Source organism: Telmatherina bonti (genome assembly GCF_933228915.1).
Source record: "Telmatherina bonti genome assembly, chromosome: 7".
Classification (NCBI taxonomy): domain Eukaryota; kingdom Metazoa; phylum Chordata; class Actinopteri; order Atheriniformes; family Telmatherinidae; genus Telmatherina; species Telmatherina bonti.
This window is the reverse complement of record NC_136625.1, coordinates 21,694,690-21,716,841: the sequence shown is the minus strand read 5'-3', so window position 1 is coordinate 21,716,841 and position 22,152 is coordinate 21,694,690. Positions and strand designations below refer to the sequence as shown.

Sequence of the window (22,152 nt, the reverse complement as noted above, 5' to 3'; positions counted from 1 at the left end):
CATTTCTCATTACTCCAGCTTAATTTCTGTTTAGTAATACTGACTAATTTCTTGTCACTTGCTATTCTACAAATGTGCTTTAATTCTAAGTAAATATAACACATGTTTTTCATCCTACAGATAGGATTTATTGAGACAACCTGAAGAACATCAGAAAGAAAAACTTATTTGTGTGATTTCAGATTTACTGCAAACAGCATTTGTCACTATAAATGTGAAACTGCACTGAATATAAGGCAGAAGTTTGCTTTCTGCCAGAGGGAGAATAGGTAGTAGCAGATAAAGATAATGTTTCAGTAGGAGTTGCAGTCGCACTGTAGTACCACTTGAAAAATTGTCTGCCATTTTCCGTAACCACATCACCTGTTATTCTAACAGCCAACACCCCACACTGGCAAAACTCGGTCAAATGAATTGTTTGCAGGTCACAGAGGCAGAGGAGAGGAAAAAAGAGAGGGCAGAAGTCCATAGCAACAAAGGTGAGAAGCGGATACTTGTTATCGAATGATATGTAGGCGCAGCAGCTGCAGGCAGGTACGGAGGTCCATTGGGGACAAACAGTGCAGACTGCTGAGATGGATTGCACGGAGTGCCGGACCCCCTGCAGCCACACAAACACCACTCTGCACTGAAATGCTCTAATTTACACTATACATGCCTATTCCTAAACTGCAGGGCTCATTCTTGTCAGAAGGAAATAAAGGTCAAGTGACTAGGCCTTGACTTTCCAAGACTGTGAAAGTGAGAAAAAAGACAAACAAGCAAAGAAATAGTACAATAAGGAAAAAAAAAAAACTTCCTGCCAGTCAAAGAGGAATAAAAGCAAGGTGTGAATATGGACCAGACTATTTCAGGTCGAAACACAGTGAATGACCTGAATGTAAAAAGTTTGATATGGGCACATGCCTGGGCTTTTTTTTTTTTTTTTTTTTTTTGCTAGCCTTGCTGTGGCATTGTCAGACTGAGGTATGTAGCTCTGTGGGGTTTGATGTCTATACAATTGAACAGGGAAGGAGAGCGTCATGGAAAGGCCCCTTGTCTGGACTCGCGGCATGGAACACTGTACAATTAGCCAGCCCCAGCGTTCTGTCGGCTTATAATTATCAGTGCTTTCCTTAATTGACTCCCTTAGCCTGCTGCAGAGGGACCCCCCCTCTTCCTCATACCCCTTTCCCCCCTGCTAGATGCAGGCCGCCAAGCGCCACGCCAGGCTCTCCAAAGTCATTTAGAAAAGCGCTCATATTTTCGACACAAAAAGGGGGAACATTTGGCGAGAGAGAATTCATCATCAGGTGTCTAGAGGTTTTCCTTAATAGAAAAGCTGAGTCCCACTGAGTGCGCTCCGTGTAGCGGCCAGCCACGCATGCTCAGGACCAGCAAGCCGCCATTCGCAGCGGGCCACAAGACATTAACATAATTTTATATAACACAGGCACCCGCACTGGAAATTTAATACATCTCAGCAAATACGAGACAGCCGTTTTGCATAATTTTTTTTCTCATTCGCTCTCCCTTCTAGCTTTTTTTTTTTTTTTTTTTGTCCTTCTTCCGTGACTCTCTCCTGTCTTGTCTTCGACCTGCCTCCATCTCTTTTTTTTTTGCTGCCACTTTACTTTGCCCCCTCCTCTGCAGCACAACCACCCCTCTTTCCTCACCCCATGGTGCTGCTCTCACTAGGAGAGGGGAAGTTCATTACCTCAGCTAAATCAGAATTAGTCCCTTCATTTTGACGGGGCGAACTTCATTAGAAAGGCCCTTCCTTAATCCAGCAGGGAGAACTGATGAATCTACATGGGGCAATAATTTGCTTCACACAGCACATTCAGCCACTTCCTCCACACTGTCCCCCCCCCCCCCCCCCCCCCCCCTTCCTTCCCTTTCCACTGCCGTTCTAGCTTTGTTCACTTATGGCTACATTTTTTATTGGATCTACAAAAAAAAAAAAAAAAAAAAAGAAAAGAAAGAAAGAAAGACAGAAAAACACCTGCATATAATTAACTAATGGCAGCAGAGATGGTGTAAAGAGTGACTTAGGCTGTTTGGAATGTCCTGTCTCCCCAACAGACTTTAGGGTCTCTGGAGCAGCCATAGCAGCCTTGGCTAACCCTCACATGCAAGCAGCAGGAGCAAATAGGAGAGTAAGCTGGGTCTGTGGATCTTGTGCAGCTATTCAAATTAATTTCATATAGTTCTGATTATGCTCTAGAGTTCTAAGATACACAACTTTTTCTCGTGCATAGTAAGAGATATAGTAAGAGCTATGCTTCCATTGACTTCTGGGTTTGTTTTTTAGAAAACCTACAACACACGGTGTTGCCAGGATCTCTACAGAGACTGAGCTCCAGCGGTTGTCCAGATTTTCACAACAAAACTAGAGAGCGAAGAGATGTGAATCAGGACAGACAGCCCCTGACTGCCATACCACAGCGCCTGGTGTCAAACAGATGTGCAGCTTGGCAGCTATGCTCCCCAGAAAACACAGAGCCCACAGATTCCAGGGTGGTTTTGAATCGTGCTGCCCTCCTCTCTTTCAGCACTCCTCCCGTCCCCCAAATAGTCCCAACTCCCTCACACTGTGCCCCTGCAGTCGCCCTCCCTCATCACCTCCACACAGGGGTCCCCTGACAGGTAATCTCGTCCCTCGAATGTGAAATCTCCGACAGCGATGCCCCGCGCTCTTACCCCCTACCTTCCTGGCTGATGGGTAAATTGGAATGGCGCACCCTGCTGGTGCAGAGAGCTCTGAACAGACAGCAGTACACACATGCTGAGGCACCCCTCGCACGCTCTGTCTAATATAGTGGACATGCACACTTGTTTCAAGCTGCAATATCCATGCACAGACACACCTCCATGCACAGATGTGCACTGGGGAATAAACACAGTCGCACACGCTTCAGGTAAATCACATACACTGCCTCATAACACACACGCACACATAAGACATAACCACTCTTTGCGTGATGTGCTCTGCCTCATCTGCATACAGATTGAATATAAGATAAAAAAAAAAAAAAAAGATACTGAGCTTCTATGTATGTTGAAATTTAAATAAGCATCATCTGAAATGGCTCAGCTTGTGTTCTTTTTTCCAGAAACTGCACCTGACCTCTGTTGCCATGGTTTCTATTATGTGTACACTGTAGGGCAGAACAGATAATAGACAAAAAGCAGAAACCACATAGTGAATATGAATATTGCTAGATCCCCCCGTGTAGTTGATAAGCACTGACAATTCTGGGTTTTCACAGTAAACATAACTGTAAAATAATAATAAACACTAACAGAGCAAAGGTTATCCTTTTTATTATGTGACCAATCTCTGGAATGGAGTTTCCCCCACCAGGCTGGTTTAGCTGTCTGTAGCTTCTGCTCCATTTATCTGTCTAGTCCTCTCCTTGGTCGATGCTATGAAGCATGTGTGAATGGTTGAGTCCACCCTCAAATCGCTGGGTTGTCCTAAACAGTCAGTGGGACCTGAAGAGGCTAAAGATCACTGCAGTAGAAGCCACAGAGGCCTTCCTGTCAAAGGCAGTGCGTTCAGGGGGCCAGGGGTGAGGAGAAGCCGGAGGGAGCGAGCCAGAGACATGACATACATTTCATTACACTTAAACCAAGTGTGGGTTAAACTCAGAAGTCTGGATTTCCAATGGTGTCTCAAAGGATGGAGTAAGTGGAGGTGTAAGAGAAAGGGCTTTACAAAAAAAACCCCCCCAAAAAATACACAATCGGTAAAGTGGCAGCTGGACTTACTTCTTACTTACTTCTTAAAGGCCTATTGGAATATTTTTTTTAGGTACCTCTGTTTAAAGCTAATTTTAAAGGCATGCATCAATAACAAGCAAACACTCTAAACTCCATCTGGAGAGAGTTAAATACGTTTGTAACTTCTAATCTAAATTTTTCTTCTCTAATTCATTGCATGTTCAGACATATCTTGACACATCTTCAGATACGTGAGGCATTTCTTCCCTCTCTACTTTTTTTTGGCCTCCAAAAAACCAACCTCAGATAGTTGTGAGAGGAAAAAGCATGCAGTGCTTCCTCAAGACATATCATGAGTAGTCTTTTTAGCAAGAGCCCTCCTTGTAGAGAAACCTGTCCATTAAGACCGTCAGAGGGTGCTCTCAAAAATGAGGCGCCATATCTCTGGAGAGGACTACAGGGAGCATGTTCACACGGAGGCTGGGGTTAAAGGAGAGTGTGCTGGATATATGCAATGGCTAATTCAGCAAAGGGCGAAGAGACTTTGCCTCGGAGCTTCATGGCTTTGAGGATATACGTGCTCGTAGAGTGTGCTTTCAATGTAAAGATGTGCCTCTTGTCAATTGCCGCTACAATATGGAGAAAACTATTTGTAATCTAACCTACTTTTACATATAAAGATATGCCTATTGAATATTCTTAAGTGAATTGGCTATAGAATTACAAAACACTATTATCACTGTTCGCTTAGGGGGATGCCCAACTCATTAAGCTCCTAACATATCACGGGTTTTGATTATTCTATCAGTTTCATCTTCTTATTACTGTGACACACTCCTGCTATTTTCTTGCCAATCTCCTTCCAGCTGTCATACTTCTTGAAAGATCACATAACCCTTCAAACACACTTGCGATATGTCTTCAGATTCACACGACATTGCTTGATTCCCCCATTGAATTTGCAGGATTAACTCAAGGAAGAAACATCTCATATTTCTTAACTGGTTGCTACGTCTGACATCAGAGTGTATGAGATTCTAACGTACTGGTATTGTCCAGGGGAGGGAACCCTCACTCTAACCGTCAGCGCTTCACCAAGTGGGACAGAGATGATTAAAACACACCATGGCTGTGACTGACAGACTCCCCACAGCTTCTAGAAGATGACATGTTTCCAAGTCACACAGAAAAGCAACTCCTCTAATTTTAACTCTGACTATAACACCGACCCCCTCTGTCAAAACCCAAAAAAAAAACAGCATGCTGAGATTCTAAACCACAATAAAAGTGATAACAACTAAACAGAGAAATAAGTTTAAAAACAACAATAGGGAGGGAGGAGACAAAAGGGCTGAGAAGGCGCCATTTCCCTCCGGTGCACGCAAACAGCAGGAACCTGTGAGCTTGTGACAACACCTTCAAACATTTCTGTTACTTTCACAGAAATATCTGATGCTGATGCTCCAACGTGATGCTTCTGCAGCAGTCTGTCCCAGCGCACATTCGACTTGGCAAGCTCTCGGTTGCCAAAAAAGGGAAAAAAAAAAAGCACTTTACTAACTGACTGTGTTTGACATTTGTCATGACAGGAATACAGTGAGAGGAGGAGAGAAAAGAGTAGTGAGAGGTGGGAGGAGAAGAGGTGGGAGGAGAAGAGGTGGGAGGAGAAGAGGAAAATGGAGGAGTGGCGGAAGGTGATCGATGTGTGAAATTGTTTGTGTGAAAAAAAAAAATATTCGGCATGCTCTAGGTTTGTTGCAACTCCCATTTTGCTGTGATGAGAAGGAGTGGGGGGGAGTTTCCTGTTATTGTCATATTGTGCAGAGAGCTCAGGGTCGCGTGCTAAATGATTCACAGAAAACTGAATCTTTTACATTGGCATCAGCAATTCAGCCAGGCGCCCTTGTGGGGGAATTCTTTTTGTGTGTTTTTAGTGAAGTCTGCATTGAGCGCGCCCAAAAGCTCTGACAGGGGGCCCCCGAGGGCGCTTGTCTTCACCTCCAAATCATAAGATGGAGAGACGAAGCTCCCTCTGTGCTCTAAATTATACCCCTCAACACCCCCTCTTGCACACAGACTTGCAACCCTGCCCTCCCACCCAAAAAAATAAAACAGAGGCAGAGAAGAAAAGCATTCAGTAATACAGTCCCTGTGGAGGGCTCCACAATCGCTCTGCGCTGCTGGAACAGCTGACAGGCTCGATGTGGCGGGTCCATTCCCTGCAGTCTGTCAGAGTTGGTGCTTTGGCATGACGGTTAGTACGTCTTCTCTGGGGTTGCACCTCCTTTGCATGCCCCTACATATCCCTCACATGACAGACCCCTCCACTGACCCATGGAAGCTCCATAGCTTTGCCCCAATTACCGTAGATGGTAGGCAGAACTCTGGGTTATGTGCCCCTTTATGTCTTTTTACCTTTCACATGCTCCCTGGTGGCTGGGAGACCTATATGAGGCTGCTGGCACACTGGAAGGAGGTAGAGGAGACCAGAAAAAGGGGCAGAAGGGGGTTGGTGTAATTTGATCTGTGGGCACAGCTGCATAAACAGGAGTATCGTGGAATTTCTGCCTGCTTGATGGAATTGACTCTGCATGAATGGCCCTCCTCTCCCCCCAGAATGGGCCATTTTCCACATGTCTCAATGAATATGACAACCAATCCAGCAACATGAGTGCAATACTGGAACTGCAAAACCAGCTCGGAGTCGCTTGTGTTTTTTCCCGAACTGTGAAATTTTCCCTCTCTGGCCTTCTTTGCTAAAGACCTCATCCAAGTCCTGCTGCCTGACCTGTCAAAAGCAGCCCCATTCTCCCTCAAATGCCCAAACAAAATAAACCAACAACCGCTGGCAAGGTCAGAGGGCAGCTGCTCTGGGTGCTTGGACTCTGGTGTGCCCTCTGATTGGTGGAAAGGGCAGTGAGTAAAAAGGGAATCTTTTCAAAGTGAAATCTCCAGCTGATGGCTTAGAGCTCAACACCCCACAGTTTGTTTCTCTTGCTGCTGTCAGGAGTTTTGCCTGAGCCATTTGGAAGGATTAGAAAAAGTGGGGGAAGAGAAAAATTCGACCGGGCAGACTGTGTGTACTGTAGGGTCTGAGTGATGGTTCCAAGACCCCTTAGAGAGTGATAAACCTTTGACCTTGACAGCCCCCTGTTGTGACCCCTGACCTCTGGCTTTATGCCATAGACTCAGTAAGACAGGAGGAGGCAGGAGAGTGACCACACCTCCATCATCTTGGCCAAAATCTAACTCATCCGAAGTACAACACCTGTCCTGAAGGTCTGGACTTTGAAACTGAGAGAGGAGGAACAAGAACAAAAAACATGAAAGTATTAGACTCTGACAGGATGGCAGTGATTACCACAGACTGCTACGGAAGAACAAAATATGCAGAAAGATAATGGGAATGATAGTAACAACAGCAGTCTGAATGAGAACTGTACTGTGAGTTAGATAAAACAATAAAAACATCAGGTTTTCCAAAAGCGATTTATGAAAAGACACAGTTTAATGTTTGAAATACTAATGTAGATATTATCAAAGAAAAGTTGTGTTTATAATGGAGGCAGTGTGGCACTGCGCCTTTTTCTGCTCTAAAGCGGACATGAGCTCCAAGGTCGCGCCAGTCCGCGCCAGTCTTTCTACAGATCCATTTCCTCTCCCAAGGCACTTCCCTCATGTTGTTGGCCCAGTGATTCAGTGCCTTGCATTAAGAGCAATTCACCTGCCTCCAGCATCCCAACGGCACAGGTCCCCTGGGGAAACCAGGTGGAGCATAAAAAAGTTCCACATATGGTAAAGTCAAGCTGCTCAGAGGCTGCTGAGAGTCTGCTGTGGGGATTGAGGCTCCTAAAAGGCCCAGCTGGTACTTGGAAAAGGGCTTCTGCATTACTACACCTCAGTGTCTGTTTGGGCTCCCCTTTGGAAAGTGTTGGCCGGCGTACATGACCAGCCATTTTAGATTTCTCCCTCTACCCCCACCTCATCTCTCGCTCCCTCCCGTCTTCCAACTGGTTCTGTATCCAATTGAACATTTGGTCCTCCACTGCTGGTTAATCAAATTCCTCCATCTGGCCCCCCTATCCCTGTGGAACACAAAAGGTGCAGCCTGAGCCTGGGTCCAAGTGCATATTGGGAAGGAGGAGGGGGATGGAGACAGGGACTGCCTACCTAACTTACACAGCCCAGTCAACTAGATCAGGTAGAGAGCATGAGGCCAGGCCTGATCGTTTTGGGCAAACAGGAACAGCTTGGGACTGAGTATCAGAGCCCTGCTGTTCATATACTGCTCAGGGACATCAGTCAGTTCATATGACAGTAGGAGGGTTTTATGAGCTAATACCTCCACATACACTGTAGAATACTGAATAGAGTAAAGCCTAAGAACTAGTGGCTACAACAGAAGGCAAGCGCTGTTCTGACACAAAGATGTTATTCAGTTTCTGGGACACTAGATGGCACTACTCTTGAAAAGCACTGTCCAAGAACAAAGGAAAAAGAAGAAAGGGTGGAAGGGGGGACTTAAAGCTGCAAATTACTTTTTGTCTTCTTACACTGGTTCCTTGAGTTCAAAGTATCCATTTGTTGGTTACTAAGCAGTACTTAAGCCTTTCGTTCTGATCAAAAAAAGAACTATCATAAGATATCATACAAAGCCAAAAGGGATCTTTTAATCCCCCAGAGAGACTGCTCAGCCTTCACAAAATATCACCTTAACTGCATATTTATAAGAGGAGACCTTTCAAAAAGTTAAACAGGTTTCAAAGTGCAGCCACTTTAGCAAAACACTTTCTTTACAGTGCATCTAGCTGATCACGATGGATCTTTGCACTAATTTTACAAGAAAACCCACAGTGAGGTGAAGGCAGGAGCATCAACAGAGTCACAAATGTAGAAACACATGGCATCTCAAGTGCTGCATCTACCCTTCCATAATATCTATTGTATGATTTCTATTCATGTCCAACCGTCCTTTCCCCTGCCAGGTGGCAAAACATGTGTCAATAATTAAACTGCTTTTACATAACAGGATACAGAAACACAATGCAATTTGCTTCCCATATTTCATTGGGCCTTTATGAAAGCACATGAGAGAGTGTAATTAATCAAACCACTGGAATATGTGAACGGCAATTTCCACTTAATGGCACTTACAGGGATTGGGTCCCTTAAGCACCACGTTCTGTCTACCAAACGAGCAGGCTTCAATTTTATCTTCATAGTTCAGACAATAAAACCTGGTGTTGATGTTAAACAGCAACCGTTTGACAACAAACAGTATCTATGAAATCTACAAAATCTGCGAACAGCATCTGCAACACAACAGGGTTTCTGTCGTCTGGTGTCAAGCACTCGGACACGTCATAACAGTGATATGCTTGGGTGAAGTTAAAGATGAACTGATATGGCTCTATATGCATGACTCTCATACTTGCATTTCAGAAATGAATATTCCTTATAACGATCTTGCTTTGACCTCAAACCTGAGTGTAAGCTCTGTATTCACTTAACCACAGGAGGGTAACCACCTCCCAGCCAGGGACAGGAAGAGGATCATTCACTGCTTTTAGTGGCTTTCTGCGAGAAGATGGTCCTCGTCTAAATGGCACCCATGTCCCTAAAAGTGTTTCTCTCTCCCCCACCCGTCTTTCTCTCCCTCTGACTCTCCAAAGACTCCCCTAAGTGCAGCATCTTGTTTCAGTAATTCAGCCAGGGCAGAGACAGTGGAGAGAGGAAAGTAATCGATTTCTCTCTCATTTGGTTCCTCCTAGACTTGCTGTAAGGCCTCTTAGGGGAGTTCTGGACTATTGGACAGGACAATGTTATGGGAAAGAGTGTCATTGCGTTTAAGGTCATCATTACACCAAGGTTTCATTTTGAGTGTATTTTTATTGGTGCACAGACTAAGCAGACAAACAAACAACACTATGGCCATTTCAAGTATGGCAGACATAAAGATATTCCCTTTCTTCTATTTGAATGATAGGAGATATTATGCACTACAGCAATAAGATTCACTGTGGAGTCTTGGAGAACTGCTAGCAAGCTTTTAGTAGGGTCCATAGGTAAACCCTGAGTCTATAAAAAGACTCAATTGTTTAATAATTTAGAAGAAATGCCTTTACTGTATGTTTACTATTTCTGCCCCATGCCCCACATCATCTTTCCAAAAGGGGAATGGATAAATGGAAACTGAAAAAGTTAGATTAAGTGAAACTCTAGGACTGGAATTATGCAGTGCTTTCTTCCCAAAGAGCTGAAAATGTTCCTGAATTATTGAACATTTATGATTTTTTTTAAGCAATTCCACATCTTTTCTTCCAGTTTGGCATTAATGTGCAGTGCATAAAGCTTTGTAGCTATTACTGTAACATTCTTCGTCTTTATGTTCTAAAGAATCTGTCAATAAATGCATCAGAATAAAAAAACATAAATATAGAGAATGAAACCATCATGCTTGCAAGTTATATAAATAATCTTGATTAGAAATGCAATGAACTTTTCTGCTACCATGCGCATCTACAGCAAAATTCCAGGTGTGAGCAGGTGAATATATAGCATGCTGATTCACAGTGGCAGGCTAGCTGTTCCTCTGAAACTGGCTTCATCAACAGGTTTTTTGTTCACTTCAGCTACTTTGCATCTCCTGCAGTTGTGCCTCTTTATGCTTTCAAGTCTTATGCCCGCCTGCTAAATTCTTAATAACAGTCAGTAACTCTCAGGTTGAGCTCCCATTCATTTACATCTGATTGATATATTCCTGCCCAAAACCAATTAAAAATGCAATTTAACTACCTGCAGATCTCGGCATGTATTATTTTCAAAATAGAGACCAATCTCACGTGTTATTAGGAGTGCAGCAGCTGCAACACAAACAAGACAAATCTATCTATTGTTTATTATCTCCTCAGGCTTTTTACCCAGAGGGCAGAATAAGAGAGGGAGGAGCAGAGGTCAGTGTAATTACCATTCACTCCTTCCTTGGAGTCAGACAGCGCTAAGACATGCATTGGCAAATTCCATGGCAGCATCGTATATCACATTACCATGAAGCCCCAAAGAGAGCTAACCTTTGTTCAATTCCATTTGATTCCAAAAGAAGAAAACACTGACAGTCTTATCCAGCCTTAGTGTTTCAAGAGTTCACTTGTTTGTCTTTTAGTCTTGTGACTGCTCTCGCTTAAGATGTGCCATTCCAAAAATAAAGCGTCAAGGGACGTGGGGGATCACTGAATCATCATGGGTTGAATATCACATCATCTGGAGAGCTCTAAGGTTCAATTTTCAACCATTCTTGAGAAAAACAGACAGCTTGTATGGAGAGTAATACACAATGCTTAGCTGCAAGCTAAATAATTTTAATTCAATTAAATTATGGATTTCAGTTGTTGTACGCATTTGATTAAAAATTTTATGTGTCTACATGTTTTTCTAGGACACTCTTTGCTCTGCCCTTGGTAAGAAAGGATGCACCTGGAAGCTCTCGCCATTTTGGCTTCTGCGGGTAAACACACTACACTGACATTTGCAGCATCGGTTCACTCTAATATGCCTGTTGACTGAAAATGCGAACATCAGAGCTGATAGAATGTGAAATACTGCTATGGAGCAGCGCTTAGTGGCATGTCTTCAGTCACGCTGACAACCAATGTCTTCAGCTCTTTGTAGCAACTTTTAAAAGCAGCATGGAAGGACAAATGTTGCCACAGAAAATAAAAAATGTGACAATTTGAAACAAGTTGTAGAACGAATATCAGAAAACATAAACCAAAGAAAAATAAAGAGGAACGTCAGAAAGAAAGAAAGAAAGAAAGAAAGAAAGAAAGAAAGAAAGAAAGAAAGAAAGAAAGAAAGAAAAAGAAAGAAAGAAAGAAAGAAAGAAAGATCTGTGAATTTTCCTCTCCTCCCCTGAGACCTCCCTTGATGCCAAGCATTCATCATCCAGCCTCTAATATCAGTTATTCTGTGGCTCCTCTGCTTACAGCAGAATTAATTTCTGCTTTAATTACTCTCATCGGCGGAATGCTGATGAAGGAGAGGGACGAGGCATTCTGGGACTCGGGCCTCATTCCACCGCTTTAATTTGAATGAATTCCACCCGGAGACGCTGGCAAACAACTGGCAGCCGAGCCCCGGGAGCCACTCTGGGACTGCGCAGAAGAGCTGCAGCCATGGCCCCCACCAACCAAGCTACCTTGTCTGTGTGTGTGTGTGTGTGTGTGTGTGTGTGTGTGTGTGTGTGTGTGTGTGTATGCGTGCTTCCTTGTGTGTTTGTCTATTGTGCAGAGCATTTTGATTGTGTGTGAGACTGAGTGCTGGAGTGAAAAGGGAGAAAGAACTCACAAGACGACGTGAAGAGAAAAAGATTGATAGATTAAGTGATGAGTGTCTGCCATGTACATGTTTACACTGTTTGTCTACGCTCTTATAAAATGTACTGGAGCATCTGGGGTGGTAAAAGTAGAACTTGTATATAAAAACTGTAGGTGATTCTATACAAAGAGAGATAGTGAGAAGAGGTCCGCATGGAGGCAAAACATATGAAATATGAACAACATCACTGACTGCAGCCCACTGTGTAACACCAGCGTTAGTTTGAGAGCAAAAATCATTAATACTTAATTTGATTATTCCAGTTATGGCACATCTCACTCTCCAACAAAGCCCCAGCCCATGTATCATACAAGAACTGGCAGAATAAGAGGGGAGTGGTGGGGACCATATGAATAGGAAAAGGTTGTACATGTGATGCACACACATCACATATTTGCATAATGAAAAATAAGTGCAGAAACAGTATAGCATGAGAGCAACCTCGGCAGAGGAGCAGAGAGAGGAGTCATAATTGACTTTTCTCCAAACCAGCTTGGTAGTTACAGAATGTAGCATATTGGATAAGGATTGTGATTGATTATGTTGGTCTGCCATACCAATTGGTTTGATTAAATGTAACCATGGGTTTCTTTTCCAAGCCGTAATGAAGCAGCAATTTGAGGCTGAGAAACTGAAGGATTTCAGCCAGACTGCCTGCAGCACCACACTCTCTGTCTCTGTGTGTATGGGGCGTTACAGTTACCGTACTTTTGATCAAGCACAAAAACTGTAAAAAAAAATTAAATATGATAAATGAAATAAAAAGAAAGAAGTAAATAAATGTGTCTGATTAACACAATTAGGAAACCGAAACAATTCATTCATAAATCTCAATTTTAATGCAAACACATGGAATGCTACAGTCGGGCTTTGTTGCTGAAAAGGCCTGAAATAATAGCAAGATTTTCAATGCAATGAATAATTATGTGGCACGAATTTCTGCAGGGAAAACATGCATTTCCCCACACAGCAGCGTAATGTAACTATAATTAACGCGTGTGCTGAAATTGTGTAAGAGGAAGATGCTCACATTCACTTCAGTTCGTCGCACTGCACTGTTTAATACGAGCCTGCATAACGCAATTCATCTCCTCCAATTTTATGTTCTGAGCCAATCCCTGTGCTAGCTCAGCAGAGGGTGGTGAGGTAGGTAGCTGCGACCTCCACTAACCCCAAAACCTCTTGACAGGTGGGTGATGGCCTACGTGCACTGTCCATTTTGGCAGCAGCCCTTCTCCCTCCGGTAGCTCAGGCCATGATGAGCAGCTGGGTCGCAAACACTAAGCACATTAATATCTTCTTAATGATAATAATCATTATGGCATAAGCACCTTCCCCAAAGTGGGAAAGCTCACGGATTGTGCCAGAGTAGCATCGTCGTTAAGGTAAAAAATAAATAAATAAAACAACTGAGATGGAATGACTCTTTTAATGGGTACCAACACAAAGCCACCAGGATAATGCAGACACTAATGTACTAATGTGATAATGAGATCCAGCAGTAGCATTAGGGACACCAAAAACTCAATGAAACCAGAGTGAATGAATAAATAAAACCTATGTTTAAAATTAACTTTGGCACCACTGCTAAAGCTGATGTATCCATCATTACATGTTCCATACTGCGTATGTAAGTTTAAATTAGTAACAATCTCTAAAATGCATTTTCCTGGTCCACATGGTTATTTTGGACAGAATACTTCCTAACCTTGTCTTCTCGTGCCTTTGAAGCCATGAAGTGCGACTTGCATGCAGCATTTTCTCACATACTCGCCTCATTTAATATAACTGTCAGTATTCACCTATCATAAGCCATTATCTGTCTCATCCGCGTTCATTATTGAAGCTAATGATCTGTTGTCCTCTCTGCTCCCCATTGAAGGAAGACTACATTAAAAGTCTCTTACTAACTTAATTAGTAATTATAAATGTTAAAAGATTAATCAGAGAGTGAGTGGCTTAAGGTTTACATCTCTAGGCATCAGTGGGACAAATGGGAAGACAAAGAGGCCATGTCACTTTAATGTTCACACTATCGTCATGCAAGAAATGAAACAAGACGGATGGAAACAGAGGAAGTGTGACCATTTTACCTCTAAAGGCTTTTACTTTTTTAAGAATTATTTTTGCACCTGAAAAGTTAGAGAATTTAGGCAAAAAAATTAAATACAAAGTGTGAATATGTTGTTGAGAATGTGTGCTTTTAGTTATAATTTTGCTGCACTTCCTCCATGCAAATCTAGCCTGCTGTTTCTATTCTTTAACCTACAAGTAATAAAATGTAGTGGGTAATATGCTGTTTATAGGAAGCCACATTTAATATGGTAACCCATGATGCTTGCAGTCCTCACATTATCTCTTTCTAACAAGATGGAAATAGATACCCTTAATTAAATCCTGAGTGTACACTAATTCCTTACTAAATCCGCACCTCTCTGACAATTCCACATCAGCAATGCTGTGCACTCCAGTAAACATATAAGCACTGATATCAACATTAAACCTTAATAACTAATAGAGGTTTCATCCAGGGAGTTCCTGTGTGATTTCCATTAATGTGAGGGGAATCGCCCAGGACCATCCCCCTGTTTTCCGGAGTATGTTGATGTTCAAGCCAGGGGGGGTCGGTACTGTTGGTGCAGGAAGAAAACAGGCAGGAACTTAATCTGTGCTGAGTTATTGGATGGCAGAGAAGCAAAGTGCACTTCTGTTTGATCTTCACCATTTATGAGAGAAAACTTAGATTTTTCAAGAACTCTGTTGTTTCAGTTAAATGAGATGAAGGAGCATCTACCGACCCCAAAAGAAAGAGAAAATATCAATTTTAAATTTCCAAGATAAGCAAATATTTTAAAGTAAACAATAATTTGTTTTGCAGCACTGCCCTTTTACTTTTAGAGGAGAGTGCTGACTGTTGAACAGGGAGTCCTATCACACAGAGTGGCGTGTTGATGAGGGGCTTGGGGGGGCTGGCCAGTGGCCCACAGCACCTGAAACCTATTAGAGAGCTTTGGAACATTCCACAGGGTTCTTCCACTTTGGCCAGAGGGCATCGTAAAGGTCCTCACAGACAAGGCTCATGCGACTCAGACACTGATAAACAGCCTGCAAGGTGAAACATTAAAACTTCAATGTGATATGGAAGAGTGTGGTGTCAGATTAAAGCAAATGACAGGGAAATGTACACTGGATCTTAAACTGCACTTATATTCACCATGTCTTTCTAAAGAGAAACGAGGATGAAACACATTTACTGCTGGCAAGCACAGCAAAACTTTTGTTAACTTTTCATCAAATGGTTTGCCATCTGGACTTTAAACAGTGGGAGTCGAATAGTGTGCAGGAGCTTAAAAAACACAAATAAACATAGGCACAACATGCTGCCAAATTTCTTGTAGATAGCCCTAACTTCTGTAAGTATTGCTTGTACATACAGTATATATGTGTTTTAGTGGCATCAAGGCCGATCTCTTTGGCTGGATCTGTGTCCATGCCTCAGTGTTATGCTCACTGGGTTTAGCTCTATGGGTGTCTGTGGCCTCTCCTCTGGCCGCCCGTGTCCATTTGCTCTGCGGGTATGGCAGGCCTGAGCTGACAGATGGCTGCCCCTCTCCATTCCGCTCCAGAGTAACACAGTAACTGGTTTTTCCTCCGCCGTTGACCTTGCCACAGCCAGCCAGCAATCCAGGCTGGCACTCGGCCTGTCGAACAGGAGGGTAATGAAGTCCAGCGTTGCTCACATGATTATTAAGGCTTTGACACTAGGGGGCCTTTCAGAACCCTATTCCCTTCCCCTCTCCTCCCCAGCCCAACATTTGCACAGCCAAACTTTGATGAGGATGGTCATTCGTTACATGGTACTTTTGGAAAACTACTGTTGTGCACCATAAAGAGAGCTTAAACTTTGTTGTTTTGTTTTTTTTAACGCTGCACTCTTTTGGAGTCTGTTTGTATTAAAAAACAAACCTCTCCACACCTATGAAACATAGCTAACAACAGCTCTGAGAACAATACTGAAATTCTTTCCTGTTCAGCAGCATATGACAGCTACTGGTGTCGCAGTGTGGGTGTTGTTCCAAAAAACACACCACAACTAAGAGCCACTATACAAAGTTAGATCAGATCTATCACACTACTATTGATGCTGACAACCTCTAAAAGCAATGTAGTTCAGCAGCAGGGCATCACTTCACTCTCACTATAAGTGTCCCTTACCACAAGCATCTCAAGGCATGCTTGGAACCCTGATCCCATCAGGGCCAGACTGGGATTTGAGAGGTGTAGGTTGCAGCTCTGACCTTTACTAAGGCAGGTCTGTCTGTTTGCACTTCTCCCCTAAGCCCCCCTCCAGTCAGACTGCTAAGCAACCCATCAGATCATGGGTGTGCATGCACCTACGGCCTTGGTGACATCTCAGAGACCATGGGGAGGTGGAGTAATGCAGAGGTTAATTCTGATCATCCAGTATTTATGGGTTTCACTTCAGAACAAGGGTTTGCATTAACCCTCTAAAGGAGACATCTCTCATGTATATCAATAAAACATAGCAGAAAAGCAAGAAGAGCTTACCTTTATTCAGGTCACTTCAATGCTAAACTAGATCTGCACAGGACGACTCTGAAAGAAACCACATAAACCACCTAAAAATAATTAAGGTTGTATTGTGATTAACTCAATAAAAGAACACAGATCAACCCATCACTGAAAGGCATTTAGCCCTAGTCGCCACAGTGACATCAGCCTACCAATTGCAATGCAGGAAGGGGCAGCAAGAGCCCACTTGGAGTTTGTACAAGCTGCCTGTATGAACTGAGAGCATCAGATATTTTCTCACATGTTGGCCTAGTCTGTGAGGTGTGGGGAAATGTCAGGAAAATCAATAGATAAGGACCACATCAGACTGAGCATGTCTGGCCTAGCAACAGAGCATCCCCATGGTGATGTCAATTACCTCTGCTTTACAACAAAAACACCAGGAAGAGCAAAACAGTCTCTGCAATGCTGTAAAACTTTTAATGCAGTCTCCTGGTTACATCGAGGAATTTGTAAGAAACTTCTCTCTCCCCCCCCATCCAGACAGGCAAGTAGCACAAAGAATCTGAGAATTGTATTGATGGTTGCTTTTTTTTTCCCAGCTTGCTCTGATTTCTATTCTCCTCATGGACCCCACATTAGTCAGGGAGAAGCATAATGTAACAAGCAGTAAGGTGCGCATAATTGCATATTAGCGGCAACACACTTGGCTGCACGGGAGGTGACTATGCTAACGAACAGAGAGGCGTTATTAATCACCAATTAATAAAAGCCGGCAGATATCACACTCAGTATATCGCATGCATGGATTCCTTTGTTTCCACTGCCTGGTCCAAACCTGTTCTCTTATTTATTTCATAAGATTGATCTTGTTCCTGTGCTGTGTTGTTTATTGAGTTCTGACTCTGATCCAGCCCCCTAGGAGTCAAATGAGGAGTGTTTGGTCATGTTTGTTAACAGATTACATGTGTATATGCTCTATGAATGAGTCCTAGTAACTGTGGGAACACCATCAGACATACCTAATCAAAGAGGATTATAGGAAAAGAAACAAAGAATGAAAATCCCACATTCTGTTTATGTATCAGGAGGGAAAAAAGCACTTAATGGAGAAATAAATGTGTTGCCACCAGGGCACAGACAGTGATGGAGACCATATAATCAACATACACCGGCCAAGTTGCTCTTGGGGCCCAAGACAAGAGGATATGTGTCAAGGATAATTTGAGGCCCTTAGCAAGAGACAAAAAACACAGCTTTCAGCTTCAAATACTGTTACAGTGTGCCTCCTGTTGGTTTCTCCACTAACAGCCAACACAGTGCGTTTTGCCAGGTTGGAGCTCTGTTAATATGAATATGTGAGAGCTTAGATAGTGAGACAGAGTAAAATAGAGATTGGGGAGTGGGAGAACAGAAAAGAGGAGGAGGAGAAACTAGAGGCGAGCTAAAGGCCTTCACTCGCTCTCCTCTCCAGCTCTGTAACGGCCCACAGTGCCTGCTTCACACAGAGCGGCCAGCTGTACAGCAAATGTGCCTTTCCCTCTCCGCCCCCGAACCTTTCCACCCCTCCGGTGCCCCCCCCCCCCCCCCCACTTTGCCTGGGCCGACCAGGCCACCAGCTCCTCTCTGCGAGAGGAGGCTCCTCCCTGACTTGGCTTCAAGCTCAATGCTGTCGCCAACCCAAAAAATCTGTAGAGGTGACCCCAAAACCATTTTTTTCTGGGATGTATTTGGTTTGTTTGTTTACAGTTGTCCTTCTGAGCACCGCCACCTTGGCAGTTGCTGCATGAAATGGACGGGGGTGAGATGAGAATTAGATTGAAAACAGATATAACAAAAACCTGTCACCTTCAAAACCCTTTAAGACAGAGCCCATGCTTCAAAACATGTCAGGGCTCTGAAAATCCACACAGGGACATTTGAAACAGAGCGATAAATGGGCCAAACGCGCCCCCCATGAGGCTCCAAATGTCATAGTTTACACTGGGGTCAAAGTGAAGCAATGGGGTGGCATGATGGCATGCTGATAAAACCAAACAAGCTTTTGTGTCGGTAAAAGACCTTCAAAGGTCCTCTTAAAAAAGGAAAAAGAAGAAGGTGACTTTAGAAAGCATGATTTCAAATGTATTTTTTTCAACAGTTGCCAAAGATCAAAATAAAAAAAAACAAAAAACCCATAAATCTTGACGGACATATTTTTTTTTTCTTTATTTGGAGGAAACAGAAAATCAAAGGATTGATAGTGACTGCAACAGCTGAAAGCTGTATAAATCTGTGTCTCTGGAGAAAAATCGGACACCCTCAATTCTGTAAGTGTGCCATGCCAAAAAAACTCTAAACTAAAGAGTGGCCAGCTGTCTTCTGGCCTGCTATTAAATTGCTCCTTGGATGGTGGCGATATCATTTTTTTCTCCATAGGAGTATCACACCAGGTCCCCAAACAGAGCGACCAGCTGTACAGCAAATGTGTACTGATCCATCTGGGCCCTAGCAGGCTGCAGCTTCCATCTTAAGACACGTGGGGCCGTTCATGGGCTTGGCTGGGGCTGCTCCACAGCACACCCCTCTGCAACCATGGCCACCACCTTCCCTTTCATTTACCTCCATTATCATAGTAAATGTTGAGTAGCTGAGCACCAGAGCTGCCTTTTATGTCCGAACCAGGACCGTCATCATCTGAGTGTAATATCCATGCATCAAAATGTGCTGGCAGCCTCACAGAAGAGGCAGCCACGACCGCTTCGGCCTGATGGGGGGAGTGAAGGTGGAAGCTGGCTGCTCTTGGTTTGGAAAAACTATTGTGTTACAAAGACAGCTAATAAGGATGTGTCTGGGTGAGACAAGCTCAGGTTTGTTGTTCCATACACTTAGCACTATAGTTATGTCAAGGCACATCACTATATATAGAGTTATCAGTGTGAGCTGACACCACGGAGCAGGGCATGGATGAAAACAACACCCCTATGAATCCAGCGTCTGCTCCATTACCTACGCTAATAACGCTGACAGCTGAGCGGAGATGACCCCAGCCCCCTGTTTCCCCTCTCCTGTGCAGATGGCCATTAAAAGGAGAAAGTGTCCCTTTTTTTCTGTAGAGAATGTATTTAGAGCTTTTCTAAATTAGTATATCTTTTTCTGAGTTTTTAGCCAAATTGGCTTTGCTGTGATCGCTGGGTTGAGTTTAACCATATTCAACAATGACAAGGACTATAAGAATCTATATAAAGCCAGGAGATCAATATTTGTAACACCGCTTACATGATGCATATGGTTTTTATTGCTACATCAGTTAAACATGTTTTCTTTGTTCTGTTCAGTTTCCTCTTTGTTTGTTTGACAACTTCACACTAAGATGAGTTTTGTTTTCTCCACATTTAGAGATCACAAGACAAATGCATCTAAAAGAAACCCTTTTGAGAAGTTAGATGAAGCCCGTTATCATGCTGAATACTAAGCAATGGCATATCAGAGAGGTAAGACATCAGACAATAACCCAATCACCTATCCTCCTGTTATCTTAAGCTTTCTGAATTCCACTATTATGAAGGAACTGTGTGCTTGTGCGGCTGAAAGACATAAAATAACCAGTAGGGGGGTTTGTTTTCTACCCTCCCAGTGTGTTCCGTGCCTGCCTTTGCGAGAGAAAGGACTAATGCTGGCATGGTACTGTATTAGGCACCCCCAGTAGACTAGTGGGTGAGCAGATCGCAAAGATGAATACAAAACACACACCTACACACTCTCAGCTCGTCTCTCTCTTTTGCAAATACACCGCAGAATCAAAATCACAAATCACATGCTTCTGATTGTTTATGCACAAACAGTGGGTCCCTGATAGAATTGCCTACCGGTCCTGATAGAATTGCCCACCGTGTTTAAATTCACCTGCGCCTAGAAGCGTGTCCCAAACAGAGAGGCGGTTTGGTTCCAGATCAATGAGTCTCTCTCCCACTGAAGACAACAGATAATGCAGTGTAATGAAAGAGCCGCCAAACGAGCTGAATAAATGAATGAATAAAGGAACGTGAGATCGGAATTCAGACACCTACTTACTGCAGGCAAGAAAACCTGTTTTCCAATTGTCTCCTCACTATAAATTATTCTGCCTGCATACAAATGGTATCCAAAAGTGAAGACATTTTGAAAATGTGAAGGTTGGTCTTGCACTCGCACTCCCAGCTTAAGAATCTTGTAAAGAATAATGCAAAATTTTGAATACATTTTGAATAGACATTGTCATATCCATTATTTTCAGTTGTTTTAATGCCATTAAATGCAGAGAGTGTGTTACCAGATGTATTCAGGGCTGAGAAGAGTGCTTATGTGGAAAGACACAACAAACACACTAAAAAGAAAAAACAAAATCAGAAGCAATGTAGGGATTTTGTGAAAACATAACTATTGTTCAAATATTTGAAAAATTCAAACAGTTTGAATAAAAACTGCTTGGAAATGAATAATTGCAACAATTGGTCTATTTCTTCACCACTCTAAACTACGTAGAATGGTTTGAAGTGCAGAGATTCTGCTTCACAAGCATGCAGACACACTATCATTTACCATTCACATGCATGAAGAAAATAAACTTGCAGGTTTATGAAAGCACAACACTGAGGATGCATTGGATGGTCAAAATATTAAAATAATTCCACCTATTTGGTGATGTGATCCAGACACTTGTGAGCCTGAGTGAGACAGGGTCAAATATTTCATTACATATATTACACCAGTCTTTATATGTTAGTCATCCTTAAAAAAAAAGAGTGGGAAAAGACTGAGGTTGATTTAAAATGCTCAAATGTGACATTTGGCACATTTTGCTTAAAAATTTGCACACTGAAACAGTGAGTGCCACACAAAAATCAAATAAACTAAATTCCTAGAGGCTATAATAATGAATGTCATGCTTCTTTTAAGAGAAACTTGGGCAAATTACACAAGCATGATATTTTTTTGACAGGGATTAGACAGAAATGATTCTGATAGGAAACGAAAGATGCCACCTACCCAGCATGTGGTTGGCCACATGAACTTGGATATCCCATTCACTGTAGAACACCATCTGACATTTGATGCACTGGTACGTCTTTTTCTATAAATATAACAAGAAAAATGGTCAAGTTGGAATGATAGGTAACTCGAATTGTTCCACCAATTTGATACAATGGCCCTCTTGAGACATGACATGCATAACAATATTGGCAACTGGCTTCACCAATCCAGGTAAGCAATAACTTTCCATCACTGAGCCAATGATTAAAAATAGGCGCTATTTGTGCAGTTTATGTCATCACTGCAAGTCTGTCTTCAGACACAAAGTTCTCACAACAACATCATATCGGCATAACAATTCTCACAGCTGTGTGACTAGTGCGCAGTGGTAGTGTGAAACATAGCAGCAGTGGATAAAAGCAGCTGAAAATACCACTTCTCCTCATGTCAGTGTTAGATCTGCAAGGTTTTAATTGCACTGCATGAAATTGTCAACTTGAAAATAAGTGAACTCAAGCTGTGGTTATATCTCTACTGTTACAGCTACTT

General features: G+C 42.9%; 1 protein-coding gene across 5 annotated transcripts in view; it reads right to left on the bottom strand.

The window, feature by feature from the left end:
* Positions 1-22,152, bottom strand: part of LOC306758752 (zinc finger protein 521-like) — an 89,800-nt gene that overhangs the window by 23,591 nt on the left and 44,057 nt on the right. For 4 of the 5 annotated variants that reach the window (XM_079244135.1, XM_079244136.1, XM_079244133.1 and 1 more), the window contains one exon: positions 21,619-21,703. In XM_079244135.1, coding sequence (XP_079100261.1) covers positions 21,619-21,703 — 85 coding nt within the window. Of the gene's footprint in view, positions 1-21,263; positions 21,297-21,618; positions 21,704-22,152 lie in introns of all 5 variants that reach the window. The other variant, XM_079244132.1, reaches the window with a different exon arrangement.